The following is a 25,847-nucleotide window of genomic DNA, read 5'->3' as shown; positions in this document are numbered from 1 at the left end:
AAAACACAAGAGAAGGGTGAGATTTATATGGCGATAAGGTCACTGTTGAGGATTGGCCCCCAAAGAATGATATCTAGTAGACAAATAAAATGTCTTCTATGATGCGGACTCTAACCAGAAGATCATGTTTACCAATACCAAATGCCAAAAAGAATCCAAGAAGGAGCAATGCAAATCTCTGGCCTTCTTTTCTTCAGTCATCCTGAAAGCATCCCACATCTGATTGTGCATCTCTGTTTGGTATAAAGCTTGCACAGGGAAGACTTAATTCTCAGCATGAGGCCATACTTGTTTCTTAATGGTATCTGATGTTGGGTCGGTAGATTATTTGATCTCTTTGACACACCTAAGTATGGTTTTAGCTCCAATTGTGGCATCAAGACAGCCACAATTCATATGGTGAGTGATACCTTGCACTGGATGGATGTGGGTATGACGACTGTTGCTTTTACCAATCAAAACTCATAACAGATTTTGGTATGATGTACCATGAAACAGTCTCTCAACCTACATGTGTATTTGAGTTACATTCATAAACTGATGTCCCACATTCTTATCTGGGTACACTCAATTTGTCTAGGCAACTTAAATCCCACTCTTTCTGTCCAGTGTGAGTGCCTCATTCATCCAACTTGTCTCCATCAGGATTTAAAATACACAGCGGACTGCTGTGAATAGGTGTGATTGGCTTAGGCATCTCCTCCTGCCACTAGCCAGCAGACACCTAGCTCTATCCTAACCCACTGCCTGCCATGCTGACATATTTTGTATGTCATGAAATGGTGCTTTCAGGAAACATTTATGACTATATATATATAGAGATATATATATATATATATATATATATATATATATATAGATATTGCATAAACATACACACATCATGGCAGGCAGGGGTTAAACCTCCATGCAGCTGTCCAACCTCTGCCCCCCAACCTTCCCCTGGCCTCCAATGAGGGACAAGCTCATTTTTATATCCTACTATCCTAAATGGTTTTCCCCATCCAGCCTACTCCCCTTCTTATTTTCCACAGTGGTTGTTTCCCTTCCCTGATGGTGTAATGCCCGAACATTCCAACTATCACTTGTACCACTCAGCTGACTGGAAGTTGTGGTGGAGCAAATAAGGGTAGAATATTTACCTATGGAGTGAAATATCTTATTAAAACAGTGGCGACGATCGCTGTGTTGGGGACAACTCCACCACCACCCCAAAGAGTGCACAGTCATGAGTGTGTACCGAGACTCTACTTCAAATAGTAAGCACAGCAAGTACAGAGACTTTAATTCAAGTAGAAAGCACGGCAAGCACAGACACTTTACTTCAAGTTTCAAGATAAGCGCTCTGATTTCATCAACCCAACCTCCTTAGCGTTACAACAGTCTGACGTTTTAATACTCACTCACCTGTTACGCCCTGTCATATTGGGCAGATTCACGTGCCACAGATCGCCTCACCTGGAGAATCAGAGCTGTGTGCTCAGCAGCATCCCCTGTAGTCACTGTGGATTTGGCTATGATCAGTAACACAGTGAAAACACCACAAAAATACACCACGCAGGTTTAAAAAAATAGTTAATATTTATCTAAATAAAATAAGGTAAAAACAACAAAAATCCAATAAGCATAAGTTGAAATATCACTTTTTGAACATTCAAAGGGTCTCAGTTCTTAAAAACAGTGGTTGTATCCTTAAAACACAAAGTACCAGGGTTGCGTCAAAAATACGACGCACAGGGACCGCAGAGGAGGAGATGTGTGGAAAAATAGAGTGTTGCGACAGAATTTCAGGCGTGACACAGATGAATCGTTGTTTCTTTCCATGCTGCAATGTGATGCGTAATTGTTCATGAGCACAATCTTGGTTCCTCACTGCGATGAAGGGATATTTGTACACCCAGGGACGATGTGTTGAAAATCCTTGAAGCACTAGTAGAAGGCGCAGGTGCTGCACTGATCGGGAAGGAGATGCGGGGAATTTTTCGCCATGACCAGGCGCTGCATCGAATTTCCAGTCAGGAAGCCAGTGCTGTGTCGTTCTGATCGGTGGTACGGCCATTTTTCAGCTGCAATGCAGGCGTTACAGCGATGTCTGCAGATGAAGCGTTGATTTTCCAACGCACGAGGATTTTCTGAAGAGGTTAAGTCTTTGTTGGCCCTGAGACTTCAGGAACAGGAGACAAGCTCAATCCAAGCCCTTGGAGAGCACTTTAGGAAGAAGGCAAAGTCCTTCCAGCAGAGTCAGGCGAACCAGGCAGCAGGGCAACAAGCAGGAAATCAGCCCTTCAGCCAAGCCGTCTAGATGAATCCTTTGGGCAACCATGCAGTCTCTTTGACAGAGTCCAAGTGTGGGTCCAGAACTGTCTGACTTGGTGGGGTTGGAGACCCAGTTTATATACCCAAAAATGCTGTTGAAGTGAGAGAGACTTCAAAGAGTGGTTCTGAAGTGCATATGTTCCCCTTTCAGCCCAGTCCTGTCTGCCAGGATCCCTGTGGGGGGTTAGCAGTCCTTTGTGTGAGAGCAGGCCACTGGCCTTTGAAATGTAAGAGAGAGTCCCTCCACCCTTCCTACCCAGGGAGACCCATTCAGTATGCAGATATGACTGGGTGTCCTGTGTCTATAGTTGTCTGGGTGGAATTCATAAGGGGAGCTGTCAACTAGCACAGACCAGAAGTGGACTGCAGACAGGCTGTAAGGCACAGATGGCAGTAAGTGCAGAGAAATACCCACTTTCTAAAAGGGGCATTTCCAAAATAGTAATATTAAATCCAACTTCACCAGTAAGCAGGATTTTCTGTTAGCATTGTGGCAATGCTAAACATGACAGGGCTATTCCTACAAGAGCAGACTCTCCCACTTAAAAGTATATAAGGGCAGTTCTAATGCTAGTCTATGAGAGGAGCAGGCCTCACAGTAGACAAACTGGTGAGTTTTTCACTACCAGGACATGTAAAACATATAGGTACATGTCCTGCCTTTTACTTAAATAGCACCCTGCCCTATGGGTTACCTAGGGCCTATCTTAGGGGTGATGTATATGAAGAAAAAGGGGAGTTTAAGGCTTGGCAAGTAGTTTTAAATGCCAAGTCGAAGTAGCAGTGAAACTGCGCACAGACTTTGCAATGGCAGGCCTGAGACATGGCTAAGGGGCGACGTATGTGGGTGGCACAGTCAGTGCTGCAGGCCCACTATTAGCATTTAATTTACAGGCCTCGGGCACATGTAGTGCACTGTACTAGAGACTTACAGGTAAATTAAATATGCCACTTGAGTAAGAATGAAAATGTCACTTACCCAGTGTACATCTGTTCGTGGCATCAGTCGCAGTAGATTCGCATGTTCTGCAATAGCTCGCCATCTGGTGTTGGGCCGGAGTGTTACAAGTTGTTTTTCTTCGAAGAAGTCTTTCGAGTCACGGGACCGAGTGACTCCTCCTTTTGTCTCCATTGCGCATGGGCGTCGACTCCATCTTCGATTGTTTTTCCCCGCAGAGGGTGAGGTAGGAGTTGAATTGTAGTAATAGTGCCCATGAAATGGAGTTACTAATTATGCACCTATTTAAGGTTGAGATGATACATATATAAATAATTGAAGGTAACTTCCAAACTGCTACAGGCTCCCGGGGAGGCGGGTGGGCACATGCGAATCTACTGCGACTGATGCCACGAACAGATGTACACTGGGTAAGTGACATTTTCAGTTCGATGGCATCTGTCGCTGTAGATACGCATGTTCTGCATAGACTAGTAAGCAGTTATTTCCCCAAAAGCGGTGGATCAGCCTGTAGGAGTGGAAGTAGTTTGAAATAATGTCCTTAATACGGCTTGACCTACTGTGGCTTGTTGTGCGGATAACACGTCTACACAGTAGTGCTTGGTGAATGTGTGAGGCGTAGACCATGTGGCTGCCTTACATATTTCTTGCATTGGGATGTTTCCTAGAAAGGCCATGGTAGCACCTTTCTTTCTGGTTGAGTGTGCCCTTGGTGTAATGGGCAGCTGTCGTTTAGCTTTAAGGTAGCAGATTTGGATGCATTTAACTATCCATCTGGCTATACCTTGTTTTGAAATTGGGTTTCCTGCATGAGGTTTTTGAAATGCAATAAAGAGTTGTTTAGTCTTTCTGATGTTCTTTGTTCTGTCAATGTAATACATCAATGCTCTTTTGACATCTAATGTATGTAGTGCCCTTTCAGCTACGGTATCTGGCTGTGGAAAGAACACTGGAAGTTCCACTGTTTGATTTAGATGGAACGGTGAAATAACCTTTGGCAAAAATTTAGGATTGGTCCTTAGGACGACTTTATTTTTGTGTAGTTGTATAAAAGGTTCCTGTATAGTAAACGCCTGAATCTCGCTTACTCTTCTCAGGGAAGTAATGGCGATGAGAAATGCCACCTTCCAGGTTAGGAACTGTATATCGCAGGAGTGCATGGGTTCAAAAGGTGGACCCATAAGTCTAGTTAGGACAACATTTAGGTTCCATGAAGGAACAGGTAGTGTTCTTGGTGGTATAATTCTCCTAAGGCCCTCCATGAATGCTTTAATGACTGGTATTCTATATAGGGAAGTTGAATAGGTAGTCTGCAGGTATGCAGATATTGCTGCAAGGTGAATCTTAATGGAAGAGAAAGCTAGGTTAGATTTTTGTAAGTGAAGCAAGTAACCCACTACATGTTCTGGAGTTGTGTGTAATGGTTGTATTTGATTAATATGGCAGTAGCAAACAAACCTCTTCCATTTACTTGCATAGCAGTGCCTGGTGGATGGCCTTCTTGCTTGTTTTATGACTTCCATACATTCTTGGGTAAGTTGTAAGTGCCCGAATTCTAGGATTTCAGGAGCCAGATTGCTAGATTCAGCGATGCTGGATCTGGGTGTCTGATCTTTTGGTTGTGCTGTGTTAACAGATCTGGCCTGTTGGGCAATTTGATGCAGGGTACCACTGATAGGTCTAGCAGCGTTGTGTACCAGGGTTGCCTTGCCCAAGTTGGTGCTATCAATATGAGTTTGAGTTTGCTTTGACTGAGTTTGTTTACCAGGTAAGGAAGGAGAGGGAGAGGAGGAAAAGCGTAAGCAAACATCCCTGACCAGTTCATCCATAGGGCATTGCCTTGGGATTGTTTGTGTGGGTACCTGGATGCGAAGTTTTGGCATTTTGCGTTCTCCCTTGTCGCAAACAAGTCTATCTGAGGTGTTCCCCAGAGTTTGAAATAAGTGTTCAGAATTTGGGGGTGAATTTCCCATTCGTGGACCTGTTGGTGATCTCGAGAGAGATTGTCTGCGAGTTGATTTTGTATCCCTGGTATAAACTGTGCAATTAGGCGAATTTGGTTGTGAATTGCCCAATGCCAAATTTTTTGTGCTAGCAGGCTTAACTGCGTGGAGTGCGTCCCTCCCTGCTTGTTTAGATAATACATTGTTGTCATGTTGTCTGTTTTGACGAGAATGTATTTGTGAACTATTATTGGTTGGAAAGCTTTTAGTGCTTGAAAAACTGCTAGAAGTTCTAGGTGATTGATATGCAGTTTTGTTTGATGTACGTTCCATTGTCCTTGTATGCTGTGTTGATCGAGGTGTGCTCCCCACCCTGTCATGGAAGCATCTGTTGTTATTACGTATTGTGGCACTGGGTCTTGGAAAGGCCGCCCCTTGTTTAAATTTATGTTGTTCCACCACAGAAGCGAGAGGTAAGTTTGGCGGTCTATTAACACCAGATCTAGAAGGTGACCCTGTGCTTGAGACCACTGTGATGCTAGGCATTGTTGTAAGGGCCTCATGTGCAGTCTTGCGTTTGGGACAATGGCTATGCATGATGACATCATGCCTAGGAGTTGTAATACCATCTTTGCCTGTATCTTTTGTGTTGGATACATGCGTTGTATGATGGTGTTGAAATTTTGAATTCTTTGTGGACTTGGAGTGGCTACTCCCTTTGATGTGTCTATTATGGCTCCCAGGTATTGTTGTACCTTGCGTGGCAGAATTTTGGATTTTGTGAAATTGACGGTGAACCCGAGTTTGAAGAGGGTTTGTATGATGTGATTTGTGTGATTTGAGCACTGTATGAACGAATGGGCCTTGATTAGCCAGTCGTCCAAATATGGGAACACATGTATTTGCTGCCTTCTTATGTGTGCAGCGACTACCGCTAGACATTTGGTAAAGACTCTTGGTGCGGTTGTTAATCCGAAAGGCAGTACCTTGAATTGGTAATGTATTCCTTTGAATACAAACCTTAGGTATTTCCTGTGCGATGGGTGTATTGGTATATGGAAATAAGCATCCTTGAGGTCTAAAGTTGCCATGTAGTCGTGTAGTTTTAGCAATGGCAATACTTCTTGTAGTGTGACCATGTGGAAGTGGTCTGATTTGATGAAAGTGTTCACTACTCTGAGGTCTAGGATTGGTCTCAGCGTTTTGTCCTTCTTTGGTATCAGAAAGTACAGTGAGTAAACTCCTGTGTTTATTTGTGTGTTTGGCACTAATTCGATTGCATTCTTTTGCAATAGTGCCTGCACTTCTATCTCCAGGAGATTGGAATGGTGTGTTGTTAAATTTTGTGCTTTTGGTGGTATGTTTGGAGGGAATTGTAGAAATTCTATGCAATAACCATGTTGGATAATTGCTAGAACCCAAGTGTCTGTAGTGATTTCCTCCCATGCTTTGTAATAATGACCTATTCTTCCCCCCACTGGTGTTGTGTGGAGGGGGTGAGTGACATGTGAGTCATTGTTTAGTAGTAGGGGTTTTGGGGCTTTGAAATCTCCCTCTATTTCTAGGGAATTGCCCTCCTCTATATTGTCCCCGAAAACCTCCTCTATACTGTCCCTGGTAAGTGGACGGTGTTGCTTGTGAGGTGCTGGCTTGTGTGCTTTGACCCCGAAACCCCCCTCGAAAGGGCGTTTTACGGAATGTGCTGTAATTCCCTCTGCTCTGCGGGGAGTAGAGTGCGCCCATGGCTTTGGCAGTGTCCGTATCTTTTTTGAGTTTCTCAATCGCTGTGTCCACTTCTGGACCGAACAGTTCTTTTTCATTAAAAGGCATATTGAGAACTGCTTGTTGAATCTCTGGTTTAAATCCAGACGTTCGGAGCCATGCATGCCTTCTGATAGTTACAGATGTATTAATTGTCCGTGCAGCTGTATCTGCAGCGTCCATGGAGGAACGTATCTGGTTGTTGGAGATGGTCTGTCCCTCCTCAACCACTTGTTTTGCCCTATTTTGGAAGTCCTTGGGCAGATGTTCAATGAGATGTTGCATCTCGTCCCAGTGGGCTCTGTCATAGCGCGCAAGTAGTGCCTGGGAGTTCGCGATGCGCCACTGGTTTGCAGCTTGTGCTGCGACTCTCTTACCAGCTGCATCGAACTTGCGGCTTTCTTTATCTGGGGGTGGTGCATCTCCAGATGTGTGAGAGTTGGCCCTTTTCCTAGCTGCTCCTACAACAACAGAGTCTGGTGGCAGCTGTGTAGTGATGAAAACCGGGTCCGTAGGAGGCGGCTTATACTTTTTTTCCACCCTTGGTGTGATTGCCCTACTTTTGACCGGCTCCTTAAATATGTCTTTTGCGTGCCGGAGCATACCAGGGAGCATAGGCAGGCTTTGGTAGGAGCTGTGGGTGGAGGAGAGTGTGTTGAACAAGAAATCATCCTCGACCTGTTCTGAGTGGAGGCTTACGTTATGAAATTGTGCTGCTCTAGCCACCACCTGAGAGTACGCGGTGCTGTCTTCTGGTGGAGATGGCTTTGTAGGGTATGCCTCCGGGCTGTTATCTGACACTGGGGCGTCGTATAGGTCCCATGCGTCCTGATCTTGGTCACCCTGGCTCATGGTGGTGTGAGCTGGGGAGTGAGATGGAGTTTGTGCTGGTGAAACGTTAATCACGGGCGGAGGAGAGGGTGGTGGTGTAACTCTTTTCACCACTTTTGGTTGTGGTGCTTGTTCCGTCTGGAACTCCAACCTTCTCTTTCTCCTAATGGGGGGAAGGGTGCTTATTTTTCCTGTCCCCTGCTGAATGAAGATACGCTTTTGCGTATGGTCCACATCAGTTGCTTGTAGCTCTTCCTCAAACCTATGCTTTTGCATTTGGGAGGTTAGCGAGTGCTCTTCTGTATAAGAGCCTGAAGCTGGGTCGCTTGCAGTTTGTTTCGGCGTCGAAACTTTGTCTGCGTGTTTTTTCGGCTCAGAGGTGACTTTTTTCCTTTTCGGGGCCGAAACCTCTCGGCGTCGATCTGTTTCGGTGCCGCTGTCTCGGCGTCGAGCCGTGTCCACACCGGCATCTCGGTGTCGAGGCTTGTCTCCAGCACTTTCTCGGTCCCGAGAAGGCTGCGTGCCGGTGTCTCGACCGGAGTCGGACGATCTCGGCACTGTTTGGGCCTTTTTCGGTGCCGACGGTCGGTCACCGAATTTATGGGTTGAGCCATGGCCTGGTGGCAGTGGCGTCCCCTGGGCCTTGTAAATGTTTCTTTGTGTGGTTTTCGACGTCTTACTCACGGTTTGTGTATCGTCGAATCCTTCGGAGTCTGAGTCTTGGATCGAGAAGGTACCTTCTTCTTCCTGTTCCTCGAACTCCCGTTGGGCTGTCGGTGCGGACGCCATTTGAAGTCTTCTGGCTCGACGGTCTCGGAGTGTTTTTCGGGACCGGAACGCACGACAGGCCTCGCAGGTGTCTTCGCTGTGCTCAGGTGACAGGCACAGGTTGCAGACCAAATGTTGGTCTGTGTAGGGGTATTTATTGTGGCATTTGGGGCAGAAGCGGAACGGGGTCCGTTCCATCGGCGTTCTTCAGCACGCGGTCGGGCCGACCAGGCCCCGACGGAGGATCGAAAAACTACCCCGAAGGGCACCGGAGCTCTTCGATCTTCGATGCGGTGTGGAATCTAAGTACGCCGATCCCGAACGCAACAATACCGACGAAAATCTTCCAAAATTAGCTAATTTTCCGTTCCGAAACTCGGAGCGACAGGAACACGTCCGAACCCGATGGCGGAAAAAAAACAATCGAAGATGGAGTCGACGCCCATGCGCAATGGAGACAAAAGGAGGAGTCACTCGGTCCCGTGACTCGAAAGACTTCTTCGAAGAAAAACAACTTGTAACACTCCGGCCCAACACCAGATGGCGAGCTATTGCAGAACATGCGTATCTACAGCGACAGATGCCATCGAACCCATTGTTACCATGATTAGGTGAGGGAGCATATGCACTTTAGCACTGGCCAGCAGTGGTAAAGTGCACAGAGTCCTAAAAACAGGGTCAGAAAAATGGAGGGAGGCGGGGGAAACGTTGGGGTATGACCACCCTAAGGCTGTCAGGCCTAACAGGACTGAATGAAATTATCCCAGCAAGAAGCTTCCTTTTACTCCACAGCTTCTGTACCTTCTGAATTGGGAGTGCAGCCTCAGATCTGTAATCTCTTCACAGGAGGTGTTTAATCTCTTCCAGTGAAACTGCTCAGCTGTGCATCTTGTAAACAATATTTGTGGCCCCCAAAGAGGAAGTGTGACCCTTGACTTCCACTGTATAAAAACTCTCAATATCCGGTTTAATCACCATGTAGCAATTTTATTTAAGATATGGTGAAATCAAGAATAAGGATATCTCAAATTATATATAAAAAATGTTTTAGGTGCTCCGAAAGTGACAGCGCAGTGAACGTGAATCATGTGAAAGAAGTGCCATAGTGTAGCGTTATATGTACAGTGTCAGACCAGGCATCCTTGGCGTGGTCTCCCGTCTTATTGCTCTGCTTCCCAGAGACTGTGTGCTGGACTCTGTTTTGGCTATTTTTGATACTCTGGGCACTGCTGGCCAGTGCTAAAGTGCAAGTGATCCTGTTTAAATTATGCGAGTAATTGGCTCTTCCATGACTGGCATATTTTATTTACTAGTAAGTACCTAGTAAAGTGCACTAGAGGTGCCCAGGGCCTGGATATCAAATGCTACTGGTGAGGCTGCAGCACTGGTTGTGCCAGCCACATGAGTATCCCTGTAAACATGGCTCAGACCTGCCACTGCAGTGTCTGTGTGTGCAGCTGTAACCTGCCAATTCCACCTGGCAAGTGTACCCACTTGCAGGCCCTAACCTTCCCTTTTTATACATGTAAGGCACCCCTAAGATAGGCCCTAGGTAGCCCCAGTGGCAGGGTGTAGTGTATATGATGTGTTTTACATGTCCTAACAGTGAAATACTGCCAAATTCGGTTTTCACTGTTGCCAGGCCTATCTCTCGCATAGGTTAACATGGGGCTGCCTTTAAATATCCTTGAAGTGCAATTTAGCTTTGAGAGTAGACAGAAATGTGGGGTTTGGAGTCTCTGAACTCACAATTTAAAAATACATCTTTTAGTGAAGGTGGTTTTTAGATTGTTAGTTTGAAAATGCCACTTTTAGAAAGTGGGTATTTTCTTGCTTTAACCCTTCCATGACTCTGCCTGTTTGTGGATTCCCTGTCTGGGTCAAACTGACAGTTGGGCTGTTTGTGAATCTCCTCTAGACAGTGACACAAAGGGAGCTGGGGTGTAGCCTGCATATCCTGATTCACCATCTGGGCTGGAGTGGTGGGAGGAGTGGTCACTTACACCTGAATGGGCTGTGCCTACCCTCACACAATGCAGTGTCCAACCCCCTGGTGTGTGCCTGGGGCATGCCCTGTGCAATGCAGGATCCTGTGAACAACAGAGACTTTCTTTTGAAGTTTGCCGTCTTCAAAGGCAGAAAGGGGTATAAGTATGGACCCAAAACCCCAGATTTTAGATCACTTCTGGATTCCAGACGAACCTCTGCCAAGGAGAAAGCTGAAGTGCTGCCCCTGCCTGTGACTGTGCTTTGTTGGGCTTTCCTACATTTGCTGCTTCTACCTGTGAAAGGGGACAAATACTGGACGTTGTTGTGCATTCCTGCTTGAGAAGACTCTCCAAGGGCTTGGGCTGAGCTTGCCCCCTTTTCTGAAGTCTCAGGGCCATCAAAGACTTCCTCTGACTGCACCCGATCCCTCTGCTGAGACTCCTGCCCTGACAAGTGGTGCCCCATCCAGTCCCTGGGCCCTTGAAAGGTGAACTTGGCAGAACAGGGACTGAAATCCATGCACAGAACACCGTGCAGGGAAATTTTCAATGTACCACCTGCAACGCAGCTGCAAAACAAAGCGCCACCCGCTTCACGGCTAAAATCGACGCTCCACCTGCATCGCGGCTGGGAGCATCGCGATTGAGAGATAGACGCATTGGGGCTGGAGAATCGACGCAACACCCGCCCGTGGCTGCTGTTAACGACGTAAACCCCACAAGGTGCAGTTTTCTAACACTGTGCGACCGGATTTAGCATGCATCGCTGATGGGTGTCAAAGTCATCATGAACCTGCAAGAATCTAAGGTGTTTGATGGGAAATAAGCGCATCGCTGTCTTGCAAGGGAGAAAAAACGACATCGCCTACCCGACCGGAGAAGAAACGGCGCACGGCCTCACTTGTGTGTAAGAAAATCGACGCAACTATGACTTTTCCAACACAGTAAGCTTCTACTTGATGTCAGAAGCACCGCATTAAACAAATTGGTGCCTCCTTTTTTCTGCTACTCGTGCAAAGATGGGCTTCTCTGATCCCACACTCATTTCTGTCGCCAGCATGAACTGATGAAATCACACACAAAGGAATGATGTGACCGCTTTTTTTATGCCAACTATCAGGGCACCATCTTCTCCTTTCTTAGGGACTCCTTTCAAAGGTGCATACCATTTTTGTTTGTTCTATTTTTAAATGAGGTGATGTTCTCTACTTCTACCACAATTAGAGCAGTATTTTCTGCCTCACTGCTCCATTCACTGAAGGTGTATTTTGCCAGAAACAGGCATTTGTGTCTGATGAATGATAGCTTTTTTTATTTGTTTTTTTTATGTTTAGAGTGCGGTCCTCTTTATATTTCTGCATAAAAAACACAGTCCTGAAGACGGTCTTGTGGATATGTAACGTTTGGGACCAAAACATCAATGTACAACTCATCTCTCCGTTGGGCCATTTGCATCCCTCCAACAAGGAGTTGTTTCAATACTATGATGGGCATTCTTTTGTTGAAATGAGAGAGTGGATTACCAGTACATTGCCAAATGTCTAAAACTCACCAGGTTCATACTCTGTTGTAGATAAACACATTGTCAATGTACTATGCAATTTTATTTATTTGGAGCCCCTTAGCTTATTACGTTTTCAATATAACATACACAAGCATATACACCTGTCTATGTGATTTAGTCAACACTTCATTCCAGTGTTTCATAGACTAAGTACAATAGATTAAGGGCCTGCTTTATATTATGGCAGACAGGTTACTCTGTCACAATGGTGACGGAGGTCCTGTCTGCCAAAATATTATTCCCATTATTTCATATGGGATTTAAATTTCGGCAGACGGGATATCCGTCACCATTGTGATGGAGTAACCTGTCCGTTGAAATCAAAATCAGGCCCCAAGTTATGTCTCTTTTGAGCATCACTGAATATTTTAAGTGCTTGATTGTTTTTCCCAAATAACTCCCTTGCAGGCACTTTTACTTTCTTTATTATAGATTGCTCTTTAGGCCACTCCGACCATCAATACTATACTACCTTCCGCACACTATTGTTTTATTTTTTTTAAACATGGCCATAGAAAACTCAGTGGAAACCATACATGCCCCTAGAATGGGAATGATATGCCAGGTTTGAGTCTCACTCCGAGTGGATCAGAGGCAGAAACTTATTTGTGATGTGGACAATGAGAAGTATTATTTACTCCTGTAGTTACTTGCAATGTCTTCCTTGGATAGGAGTGTTGTTCAGCTCAACTTCAGATGTTCTTTGAAGAGGTCTCAAGATCTCTTTCAATGGATTTCAAATTGCTTTTATGAACTGATTTTTGTACGGCACTGTGAATCACATTTATGCTATACCTGTACATCAGTAAAACATGAAATAAATAATTTTCATTTGATGTGTGCTGATTTTCAGCTATTTCTTTCAAGGAGGGTGTCAGTATTTTTTTGGAGGACTCTGTTGATGCTGATTTTCCACACTCTGACTATGTTTACACTATACAAATAGCGCATACATACAGATAGGAGAATTGATTAACTCGTCGTTATCAAGCATGGTATTTTCACATTGGTTTGTACTGTATTTTGTGACATTACTTTTTACAGTGCTTGTGTGCATTGCCCTTTTACTTATGTTTCCAGTGCCAAATTGCTTCCACTGTTGAAGCGATCCTCTTTGGCGGCATTTGTCCTGCTTTTTAAAGGTGTATGACGTTCTGCTAGGATTTTAAATAAGGTCAGCATTGATTCACCTGTGGAATTCCCGTTTTGTGGGGTGCTTTGGTGCTGCTATGGTGGTTGGTATGTTCTACTATTCAGTGTTAGAGGGGGTGCAATAAACTACTATAGTTTAGTTGGGAGTGGTGTTATTTGTTGTGCTATCTACATGCACTTTTCCACCAGTCAGACTTGCAGTAGGCTAGCCACCTGCTTACACAGTACACTAACCAAGCTGCCAAGCCTGTTCACCCACCAGCCATGCCCACTCGACTGGTTATATTAAGATATAAAAAAATACAGTTTAGACATAAACCTTTCACACAATTGTATGCAGATGTTTGTAAATTACTGGTAAAAAAGTGCATAGCAAAAACTGAACCTAACCAAAGAGTTGGCGTTTTGTAACCCAGAAGAATGCTAATGGATAAATGTTTGCAAAATTAGTTGAAAAGAGATTTCTTCACCAAAAAAGAAATGATCTATATGTAAAAGTTTAATCTTTTGTTTAAACTACTGGTACAGGAATAGAGATTTTAAAAAACACGAAAGCAGAAAAGCAGGTCATGAAAGAAACCAGACATTGCTCTCCTCCTAAACAGACCATGAAAGTGAGGAAATAATTAATGGGCCTCCAGCTCTTACACCAAATTAAGTGAACATTATGCTGCAAAATGTCATCTCGTTTTAGTAAACTTCTTTCAGGGAGAACTCAGCCCCCCATGAGTGCTCCCTATGAAAGGCAGTCTAATGCGATAAAGTTCTGTCTGGTATTATGCCTCAATACTTTCAAAAGATCATCACCCACCGCTGATCTAGCACACACCCTTCCTGAGTCTCCCCAACTGAACACTTGCCATAACGGTACAGAAAAGCACTGAAGGCTTTGGGTGGTATCCATGCAAGCAGTTAGTGGCGCTAGAGGTGGATGAAGGTAGCACCAACGGTGGAAGGGGATGTAAGAAATATTTTGGGTACAACCACTTTTTTCAAAATCATTCCTATTTAGTTCGCAAATTTAGAACTGGTTCTCAAAGACGATTAGGCAATACAATGGAACTCAGCAACCACTACATCACTACCTACAATGCATTGTGGAGTCTCGGCCCAAGTGTTGACTTTCATACAGGACAAAAATACTAATTAGCTAACTTGAGATCAGATATTTGATTGAGCTCTAGTACTTTGAGAGTCTTGAAGAACTCCTATAAAAAATAAATATAGAGGAGGCTACACTACTCCGTAAGAACAAATGCTATAGAGTAAATGTATTCTACCAATGAGATGTATTTATGGCCTTCTTCACTTCAGGCTGGCTCTGAAAACTCTGCTTGTTCACTGGGGATCCGAGAGACACTACATGTCCCGTAATGCATTCTCAACAGTATCATGATGCATTCGCATGGTTTTGCACTATGCAAAATAATAGCTTAATATGAATATGCCTAGTCATTTAAATAAACATTAATAACAATAAGTGAATGAAACATCAAACAAGATAAGCAAGAACATGACACTTATGAATGCTCATCTTCATTAGCTGCTTAGAATACTCACTCCATGAGAGGTTCGACGATTCCACAGTTCAATACAAAGTCTCTGCATTCTGCATTGTCACCGGCAATGTTACCAAGAGCCCAAATAGCCTTGAAAAACAAAAATAAATAAAAACAGAAATTATACTAATTTGTCTTGTATTTATGGATTTCCGAGTTTGATCCTGCATGTAAGGTATCACTGCTTGAATCCTGCTGACAACATCAACAAAATCTGGATAAAGTTGACATTCGATATGGATTCAATGCCATGCTTATGCCCTCTGTATTTCTAAAAGCGATGTCGATCAGTTCTCGACTCAACTAGGTCATTAACTGAATTTTGTTTAGTTAAATCTGCAAGGACCAAGGGGATGGATATAGTGTTATCTACAAACCAAAAACTGTAAACAAACACTATAAGATCAGTTGCAATCATTGCCCTTTATTTTAATCTAAACATAGACTCTACATCACAAAAAGGTTTCAATAACATACAATATGGTGGGCGAGAGATGCCCAATATGTAAAAGAAAAAAAAAGATTATGTAGAACATTCTTGGATAAGAACATCAATATTATACTATCTTCCGCACGCTATTGTTTTATTTTTTAAAACATGGCCATAGAAAACTCAGTAGAAACCATACATGCCCCTAGAATGGGAATGATATGCCAGGATTGAGTCTCACTCCCAGTGCATCAGAGGCAGAAACTTATTTCTGATGTGGACAATGAGAAGTATTCCCTTCCCCAATAGATGTGTGAGACCTAGGAAAAAAGAACTGTAAAGTCACCAACTTGTTGGGAGGAACAATGACAACTACTCAGGCAGGAAACAAAAATTTGGAATATGCAAAGAGATTGCTTCAGAGAGGCACAGTGATTTGGGGAATCAGAAAACCTCAATCTCCATGACTCCCCGTTCACAACATATTTTAAGCACAAAATAAGCTTTGAAAGAACCCTCTTAATACTTAATAAATGCTTCAAACTGTGGTGTTTTCATAGGAAATAGATTTTGGGAAAACATGGTTACTGATGGCAGAAACTCAACAGATCACAGATCGGAATGGTATGGAGGAGAACAAAAGTACTTGGCTTCAGTTTCTGATGCTTTTTGCCAACAACAATTATTCTGACCACACTTGTGCCTGGGTGTATGTGTGTTTTGCTTTGTCTATGTGCCTTATCTTACAATTTAACAATTGTGAACTCTTAAACGTACATCTAAAAGGTACATCCTATTTGTTCAACCATTGAAATTCTATTGTACTTACAGCAGATGCAGTTGACTCACAACTAACCAAATATATACAGCTGCCTATATTTACTTGAAGATAAATTACACCTACACATGCCTACTTCATCACAATATAATGCTCCCAAAATAGGCAAGAGAAGGCTTGGAAGCTGTAGTTGTTTTTAGTCTCGTGTATTTAGCAAATAAAGAAAGCACTAGACTAGTTGCACCTCTGTACCAGGGCTGAGAAGACAGATGCACATTTGTCTTCATCACATGGGTACAAACGTAGTGTTCTGTACAAGTCACTACTTGTCTATACCTCGTGCTTACCACATACTAAATAAACAACATACTGATTGCAAGAAAAGCCTCCAATACATTGGGATGAAACTGTGGCCAAAATCTTCGATATATGCTGACTGAAAGATTTCACAACACGAGGTGACTTCGTAGAGGCAAATCATTGTAGTGTGGGGGGTGAAACACCTAAAAATAAAAACAGGCAAATGACTGTAAATGCTTATATGCGTCAATGTTAGTCCATGGTGAACAGTTAAAAAGCCAAATGGCGGTCTTTTCAACAGTGCCTTGAATACGGAGACTGTATGCCAAGTGCATATAGGCAGGTAGAGGGTTACGTACTTTGGTCACAGTAAACAAAATGTGCATCGGACATCCACACAGGAGATCCCAAAGCTGCTGGTTGGGTCGACTGTAGTCGGGAAAATAAAAATCTTCAGCAGGCAGAGGGTGCCGTTTGAGGATTAATGTTGAACATAAAATCATCTTCGTGGCCAGAACTCATTTCTCACCACCGAACAGGAACTAGTGACTCAAGGCAAACAGAGCTACAGACGGTCTGGTTAGTGCTGCAGAGCATCATGGTAAAAGAAAGTGTTGTTAAAGGACAGAAATGGTGTGTCTTCCAGGCTGAGGCTTGTCTGATATACCAACCTTCTTACACAACCTCAGAAAGATTTAGAAGTATAGAATACAGCTTAGTGGAAATCCTCAGCTGAAGGTTAATAGACCCTGATTCTGGCAATACAAAAGGAACTTTCGAGCACATATCTCTGCTACTCCTCAAAGGCTAAGGGCTTGATCCAAATGAGGCGGACAGGTTACTCCATCACAACAGATCTGAATCCTGTTACGTCCTGTGGGATTTAGATTTCAACGGAAGGGATATGTGTCACCGTTGTGACGGAGTAACCTATCCGCTGAGTTTTAAATCAGGCCGTAAGTCTAGCAGAGCATTTTAGAGCAAGCATATCCTTAGCTATCAGAATTATCTAAAGCAGGTTACAAGATCCTCCGTTCTTCCTGGGTTTGACCATGAAGGTTCCATGACTCTTGTGGCATCAACAGCAGGCAGAACAAGAATAAGATCATACACTCCATGGGAAGGGACTTTATATTAGTCCACAAAGCATTTCAAGATAACTTTACGGTTCAGCAAGGAAATAGGCACCTTCAAGTTCAAGAGATGTTTAAAAGCAATGGGATGTATCTTGCATGAAATTGTTATTGACCCATGCACTCGCCTTTCTGTATGCTGAATTCATGCCACACATCTACTGGACTAAAATTTAGCCTACCATTATTTCCTGTGAAAACTGCTCACCACTGCAGCTTTAAACTTCAAAGGCCTCTTTGACTTGAATCAGGACTAGCATGTCACTTTCCCATTTTGTTGCCTGTACCCTTCTGCTGCTCTCTGATGAAGAACGACACTTGCTCCGCCCTTGGCCTGATCTACGTTAAATTGCCTTTCATCAAGGAGTTAAATAGCAGACAATTCTACAGGAGGTTACATGATGCATGTAGATTATATCCAGGTGGTCATATGCCTAGAATTGGTAAAATGTACTTTTCAATTGAAGAGCTCACATTTATTCACAAAACATCTCAATAAAATTATAAGAGTTTTATTGGGAAAGCACAAAGTAAAAGTCAAGTAATTGTAAATTACAGTCATGCAATTAAAGAATAGCAAGTTTATTTTTGCCAGAGGTCAGCTCCCAACATGGCCATTTTGATGCAATATGCCGAGAGTCAAAGCACTAAAGAAAATGCTATTGCAATGTTTCTATTGTTCATTGGAAAGTTACTATAGTTGGCAGTTTTGATTGTTTGTTTTCGTTTGAAGAGAAATGTTAAACCAAAGTACATGTTGGCAAATGTGTTGGCTCCTACTATGGCTCAAAAACAAGTGAAAAAGAAATGTAAACCTAAATCGCCCTATAACCCATCAGTCATAACATAACTGACACCTTTAAAAAAGGTTCAATAATGATTTGGAGAGTTTATATTCCACATGTTAATCTAAAGGCAATATGAGCATGAATGAAAGGATAATTTTCAACAAACTCATGAATGATAAGGATATCACTTTCAAAGTCAAGGACAGCACAAATGTGGTAACAGAGGCCAGTTTTCATCATAGCAATACTTTACAACAGGTGTCTGATACTAATACATACACTCCCTTGGACAACAATCCTATAATGAATTCTATGACATTTTCTGTACACATTTGAGTCATGCCTACAACATGAAATTGATTGATAAAGTCACCAAACGAGTCATGCTACTATAGAACCCCAGAAGTCCACAAATCAACTTCTTACCAAAAGTGCACAAAGAGCCTTTGTTTACCCACCTATCAGGTCAATAATTATGGCCTTTGGGTCCATTTTGTCAATTACTGAAAAAGTCAGACATCACCATCTACAACAGACTGTTAAAAAAGTCTTCATTCTTGAAAGATATACAACACTTTCTAAACAACCCTGATGGACAATATAGTACCTAAATACTCAACCACCATGTTATGTAGTCTTGATGTCAAGCCATTACATACATTTATTCCACACAACAAATGACTCTAGATGCTACAGACTGGTGCTTAACACATTAAGCTCATCTAGAGACCACACAGTAGGGGTGTGGCCGCGCGATCGAAAATGGCGCACGCATAATTCAGGCCCTCCGGAGGGGCCTATAATTTATCCTTCAAAACCAGAGCCTAGCCCCGGGGCATCCCGCAACTGCAGAGCGTGGGAGCCTGAGAGGGCGCCGAAGAACTGTGGGGCCCGCTCGGGGCGCAGTCGAGTGGTTCCCGAGGGAGTCGGGGACCCCGAGAGCCGTCTGCCTGGCCGTCCCCGTGTGGCCGGGGATTCGCGTGCGGGCGCGCAGCCTGCAGGGAGAGGCCCGGCGACCCAGGAAGCGCTGGAGAGGCCGGGAGTGACGCTGCCCGACCAGAGACTGTGCCGGGAGCTGGAGTTTGCTCCTGGGCAGATCGGGTAGTGCACGCCGCCCACAGACTCGGAGGTGAGCTGGGAGCGCGCTGAAACTGTGAACCACGGGGCCCAAACTGGATCCGGAGAACGGGCCCCAAACAGCGCAGGAAACGGGTGGAACCGGCGGACCCCGATCCAAGGGGGGCCGGTATCCACATTAAGCACAGGCACAGAAAGAGCACAGAGATGGGCCCCTGAGCACACGGGAACCATCTGAGGCTGCTCCAAGTGGCTGGAGGAGGTGGCGGATGTCCGGATTCGGCACCCCTGGGCAGGGTGAGTGCTGCGCACTGCTCCCTTGGCCCTGAGGGTGGGGGGGGGGGAAAGGACCCTTGAACACCAGACAAGTGGTGGGGCCAGGCAATTATCCGGGGAAGAGAGACCAGGGGAGCCCCCCCCCCCAAAAAAAAAGCTACACGAAGGAGAAGGGGCCCACTGGATCGCACCTGCGCCCCCAAAGACCAGCGCCCTGAGTGGGGTCCTTAAACAAAGGAAAGTGGAGAAGAATCCTGGTCAGTCGCGGCGGGCCCTAGGCGGGGGCACCCACCGGCTGAGAACGGAGAACACACGAGCGCCGGACCCCTGTTGGACTCCTGCCGGGTGGGAACGGCCGGTTGGCGGGGGAATCTCTGACTCCACGGGCACGCAGGGGATCTCCTGGAAGTAGGGGACGAAGCGGGCGACCTCTCAGTGGCCCATAAAGGCGCAGAACGAAGGGCACGGTCCAATCTGGGTGGGACCAAGAAGGGAGGACCCGAACGGAAGAGTGACCGAAGTAAAAGTCGGCCTATCGCCCTAGCCCGGGTGGTGCACCCCCCTGAACACCTGATGTCCCCCAAGAACCGCCACAAAAGTAAAGCCATGGACAGTATGACACCTGCTGAACGCAAGAGGGGGGGGGGACCATTGGACCATCCACAACCCAGAGTACAGGACACCTTAGATAAGATCCTGGGTGCAATAGAGGACACAAAGACTACGCTACAACGCAACATCAATCAGGTCGCAGTTGAAGTCGGCCTGCTAAGGGCAGACCACCACAAGCTGGTGGACAGAGTAAAAGAAACAGAGAATACCCTGGCTGAAATTGCACCACAACAAAAAGACCTAAAAGCTGAGGTGTCGTATCTAACAGATAGGGTTGCACGCCTAGAGCAAAGAGCAGAGGACGCGGAAGGGAGAAGTCGTAGGAACAACGTGCAAGTGGTAGGGCTGCCGGAGGGGGCCGAGGGTGCGAATATGATGAAATTCCTGCACAGTTGTCGCGCCGGATTGCCTGACCCCTTTCTACACTCTGGAACGGGCGCACTGGGTGCCCTCGAGGCCTCTTGCACCGGGCCGGCCTCCTCGTGTGGTAATCGCCAGGCTGCTACACTACAGAGACAGAGACCTTCTCTTACAGAGAGACAGAGAGGCGGGCCCCTTTAAAGTAGCGAACGGAGAGGGGACACTATTCCCGGACTTCACGCTGGACGTTCAGACCAAGCGAGCCTCTTTCCTGGCAGTTAAGAGGGCCTTAAGGGATGAGGGAATCCAATACTCGCCCTCTTTCCGGCCAAACTAAAGGTGGCTATGGATGGTAAGACTACATTTTTCCAGACCCCCGAGGAGGCGTGGGATTGGCTGGAGGCCCGAGGGACCCAATTGGGATGACACGTGAGTGATGGGCCGGGAGGGGGTGGAGCCCGCCGGGGCTCGGGAAGACGGCGAAACAGGAACCAACCCCGTCTGGCGCCAACCCAGACGCAAAAGGAAATGGGGAAAAAGGCGGCACTAGAGGCAGCTGCTTCCATGAGCAGAGAGGAGTCGCCCCCCGAGGGTTCGGGCGGAGAGTCGGACTGCACGGTGGTGTCTTCGGCGGACGGTTAGGGCTGCTCAGTGCGGGCCCCGAGGGTGACACCCGCACACAGCGGATGAACTTGGGTAGCTGAGAGCACAACGCGATCCCGAGGTGGGGTGGAACGTGACTTTGTGGCCCCTCCGGGCATGGCCCCCCCACCAGAATCTCGTCCATTCCGACAGACTCGCGAGAACTAGAGTTGAATGTTTGAATGAGTTGCACGGTTGCACAATTTTTTGGGCAGCCCTCTGTTTGAAAGGGGAAGGGGAGTTGGGTTTCACAATTGTTAGTTTTGATGGCGCTTTGCGAGAGGTGGCTTGTCAGGGTTAGACATACAGTCAGACACAGGGGGATTCCGGCCACTGGGGCAGACCGGGAAGGCTATGGTGAGACTGTCTCTCCGATATGGCAGAGTATAACCTGCTAACATGGTATGTGCGGGGATGGGAACACCAAACAAAAGGCACAAAATACTGTCCTACTTAAAGAGACGGGGTATTCAAGTAGCGATGCTACAAGAGACCCATTTAGCAAAAGGGGAAGTGGAAAAGTTAAGGCGCAGATGGAGGGGACAGGTGTACGCCACAGAGTACTCGGCATATGCCAGGGGGGTGCTGATATGGGTACGCGCTGGGGTTCCCTTTGAAGTAGAATCCACCAACATTGATCACAAAGGCAGATTTGTGGTATTAGAAGGAAGATTACACGGTATGCCGATCGCCTTGAGTTGCATTTATGCCCCCAATCAGGACCAGGCCCCTTTCATGTCACGGCTTTCAGGTCAACTCACGCGTCCGCGGGTGGGAATTCTCTTGATTGGCGGGGACTTCAACAGTGTGCTGGATATAGATTTGGATTGTTCTACCCCACCACTACCTGGAGCAATGACATGTAGGGTAGCCCAAAAGCTAAGAGAATGATTAGACGCATCGGGATTATTAGACATATTAGTGAACAGCACCCTGTCGAAGAAGATTATTCATACTATTCAGGACTCCACCGAGTGCACACCAGAATGGATAGAGTGGTCTGTACAGCAACGCTAATGCAGGGGATGGTCCACTCTGAATATCTGGGAGGTACGCTGTCTGATCACAACCCTCTACTACTAACCTGGAGAGTGACGGAGGATAGGCCCCCCATCCCGATGTGGCAACTGGCCCCTGGAACCCTAGAAGACCAGGCATACAGGGATGACCTTCGCCTCTTCTTGGCTGACCATATTAAAACCAATAAGGGATCCACTGATTCTAGATCTATAGAGTGGGAGACTCTTAAAGTGACAACCAGGGGGTACTGTGTGGGACAGATGACTGGGGTGAGACGTACACTAGAACGGGAACTAACCAGGCTAGAGAAGGAAATACATGAAGGGGAGCGGAGACAGGGAACAGATGAGCAGGAGAAGGAGAGGTATGCCCAAGCACGGAGAGCCCACTCTCAAGCTGAAGAACAACTTCGGTGCCATAATATGCAAAAATACATGGCCTCACTACACTCTGAGGAGGGCAGATCAGGTAGAATGCTGGCGTGGCTGGTGAGACCAGGAGGGGAAGGAGAGCCTATCACAAAGGTGATAGCCAAAGAAGGAGAGAGAAGGCATAGTCCGAGCACTATAAATGACGCCTTCAAAGAATACTATACTCACTTATATAGGAAACCCGGGGAAGTTTATGTTCCTGCCCTTGGTGTATTTCTGCAACAACTCCCCTTGTCAACGCTGACGAATGAGGAGCGGGAGGGGCTGGGAGCCTCAGTGACAGTGGAAGAGGTGCAGGATGCCATATCACAACTAGCGCCCGGGAAGACACCAGGGACAGACCTCCTCCCTATGGATTTCTACAAGAAGTACGGAGCTTTATTGGCCCCTCGACTGGTGGAGGTGTACTCTGAGGCGTTGTGCCGGGGTGAGTTACCGGCTACGTTGAGGGAGGCATTGGTGGTCCCTCTGCCCAAATCCAAATCCGAAGAGGCATCGGTTGCTAACTTTCGCCCCTTGTCAATGCTGAACAATGATTTTAAAATACTCAGCAAAGTCATGGCCAACTGGTTGCTCGGCCACATGCCCATGCTGATACAAGAGGATCAGAACGGGTTTGTCCCAAATCGAAGCACATCCCTTAACCTGAGGCAGCTATTCGCCATCCTACATATGCCCAGGGAAATGGAACCTACAACGGGTGTGTTACTCGCCGTAGACTTCGAAAAAGCTTTCGACTCGGTCAGGTGGGACTATCTGAGGGCAGTGATGAGACGAATGGGGTTGGGAGAGGGTTGGGTAAAATGGGTGGACTTGCTATATGCGTCCCCCCTGGCCAGGTTAAGGACAGGCAGGACGGTATCCGACACTTACCCAATCCACAGGGGCACCAGACAGGGATGCCCCCTGTCGCCATTTCTATTTGCACTGGCCATTGAGCTGCCGGCAGCCCAATTACGAAGGGATGGCATGGGTAAAAGGATACATTGGGGACAATCAGAGCATATCGTTTCCCTTTATGCAGATGATATACTTATCTACCTAAAGGACGGAGAGACAGGACTTCCTTGGGCTCTGGATGCTTTGGAGCACTTCGGGACCTTGTCGGGACTGCGCCTCAATAGAGGCAAAATATATGTCTTCCCCATGCGGACGAGCTGCAATCACCCCACTTCGTGCCCAGAGGACGTAGGTTGGGCGCCGAGGAACTTTAAGTACCTGGGAATACAAGTGTTCCATGAGGTGGGGGACCTTCGTGACGGCAATCTTGGAAGGGCACTTCGCTCCCTACGCGCCTCAGTGAAGTTTTGGCGCTCCTTGAGGTTAACCATAATGGCCAGAGTTGCATTGTCCAAAATGATAGTACTGCCCCGTTTACTTTATTACTTTGCGAACCTGCCTCTTTTGGTCCCTTCGGCGTGGTTCCGCGAACTCAATACACTGATCAGGGAACTCATATGGGATGACGGCTGCAGACGCACAGCACTTTCAACTCTCTGTAGGCCTGCACACCTGGGGGGCCTGGGAGTCCCAGACTTTGAGTTTTATTACTTAGCATCACAATTGCAATGGGTTGCCGGGTGGATGGGAGGAATGGGACAACTGGATAGATGCACTGCACAGGGAGAGGTTGGAATGGAACGAATCATTGCACATATGATAAATATGAAAAGGACCAAGCAGGCGGACAGTTTGATGACGAGAGTACCCGCAGCATGCTGGAAGAAAAGCATGATAAGAGTAGGGGTAGGACAGCCATACTGCCCGGCGTTACCGCTCTCGGTTCTGAGGGAGGACACAGATGAGAGGAGCCTGGTGGGCATGGGGCTGGGATCCTGGAAGAAAGCAGGCATGGAGACAGTTGGGGTGCTGTTCCGGGAGGGTGTGCTGAGGTCCTTCTCGGATCTAATAGAAATGGGAGTCCAGAGGGGACAGTTTCTCCAATATCTGAAACTAACACACACCCTTAGAGAACACTGGGGAACGATTAATGCAGAACCTCCCACCCACAGAGTTCTACATCTACTATTGATATCTGGTGGGGACTCCCACTTAATTGCTAAAATTTATAGGACCCAAAACGAGGAAGCACTGGATGCACTGTAGCCCCAGAGAGAGAGGTGGGAAAGGACAGTGAGCAGGGAATTAACAGACGCGGAGTGGGGCAGGGCACTAGCATATCCCCGGACGGTATCCCGAAACACTCGGCTGAGGTATATACAGTACAATTATATCCATAGATGTAAACGCAGACTTCGACCACATGGTGTGGAGCTGCCCAGAACTCCAACTGGGCTGCGGTGCTAGCCGACCTGGCACGAGTGTTGGAGGTGGAGCTGGCCCTGTCCCCAGCTACATGTTTACAGTGTCTGAAGGTCCTTCGTCTGCTCGGTCTGTTCGCTTCGTGCATTCTGTTGGTCACTGATGCACGCTGGCACATGAGGGCTCTTCAGTGGTGCTTCCGCAGGCAGTGGTTTCAGCACAAAGGGGATCTTGCGAGTCGATAAAGATCTCCAGAGACACTGCAGAGGATATACGATGGTGGTAGGTTGATGGCAACCTTTCTCAAGGAAGGCCTTTTTCACTACCACCTTCAGTGGCCACGGTGATAACGGATGCTTCCACTCTGGGGTGGGGAACTCATTTGGTGGGGGACCTGGAGATCAAAGGTCATTGGTCTCTAGTGGAGCAGATGTTTCATATTGCGGGCGATAGGTTTGGCTCTCAAGGCCTTCCCCCCTTCCCTTCGCGGTCAGTCGGTTCAAGTCCTGACAGACAGCAGAGTATATATATGTATTTGTATATATTTATGAATATGTATTTTTGCGGATATATATTGATATTGTTTGCTATTCTTATTTGTTTACCTTTTGTATAAAGGTTTTCTTGGATACAATCATAATGAGTATGGAATGTCGGTATTCACCTGTTCGCCTCAAAGGCACGTCAAAAATGGTGTAAACTGACGTCAGCACGCCGGCAGGGACCTCTTATTGCCACAATGATGTCAGACGGAGCTGCGTGGAGTCGGGCAATTGTGATGTCCTTACCGACGTGCAGAGCTGGAAAGAAGTTTACTTTGAATGCTGCGCATTGGGGAGAATTCCTTAGGTGAGAAATCCACAGGCAGTTGTATCTATCAGAAACTATTTTTTGTTAG

General features: G+C 46.2%; 1 protein-coding gene across 2 annotated transcripts in view; it reads right to left on the bottom strand.

Annotated features, from left to right (window-relative positions):
- The window catches only part of KPNA5 (karyopherin subunit alpha 5), a 248,537-nt gene that overhangs the window by 116,454 nt on the left and 106,236 nt on the right, over positions 1-25,847 (bottom strand). For both annotated transcript variants that reach the window (XM_069235362.1, XM_069235361.1), the window contains exon 7: positions 14,842-14,930. In XM_069235362.1, coding sequence (XP_069091463.1) covers positions 14,842-14,930 — 89 coding nt within the window. The remainder of the gene's footprint in view (positions 1-14,841; positions 14,931-25,847) is intronic.

Source organism: Pleurodeles waltl, chromosome 5, assembly GCF_031143425.1.
Source record: "Pleurodeles waltl isolate 20211129_DDA chromosome 5, aPleWal1.hap1.20221129, whole genome shotgun sequence".
Taxonomy (NCBI): Eukaryota; Metazoa; Chordata; class Amphibia; order Caudata; family Salamandridae; genus Pleurodeles; species Pleurodeles waltl.
Note: the sequence above shows the minus strand (reverse complement) of the source record. Positions and strands in the feature narration are given on the sequence as shown.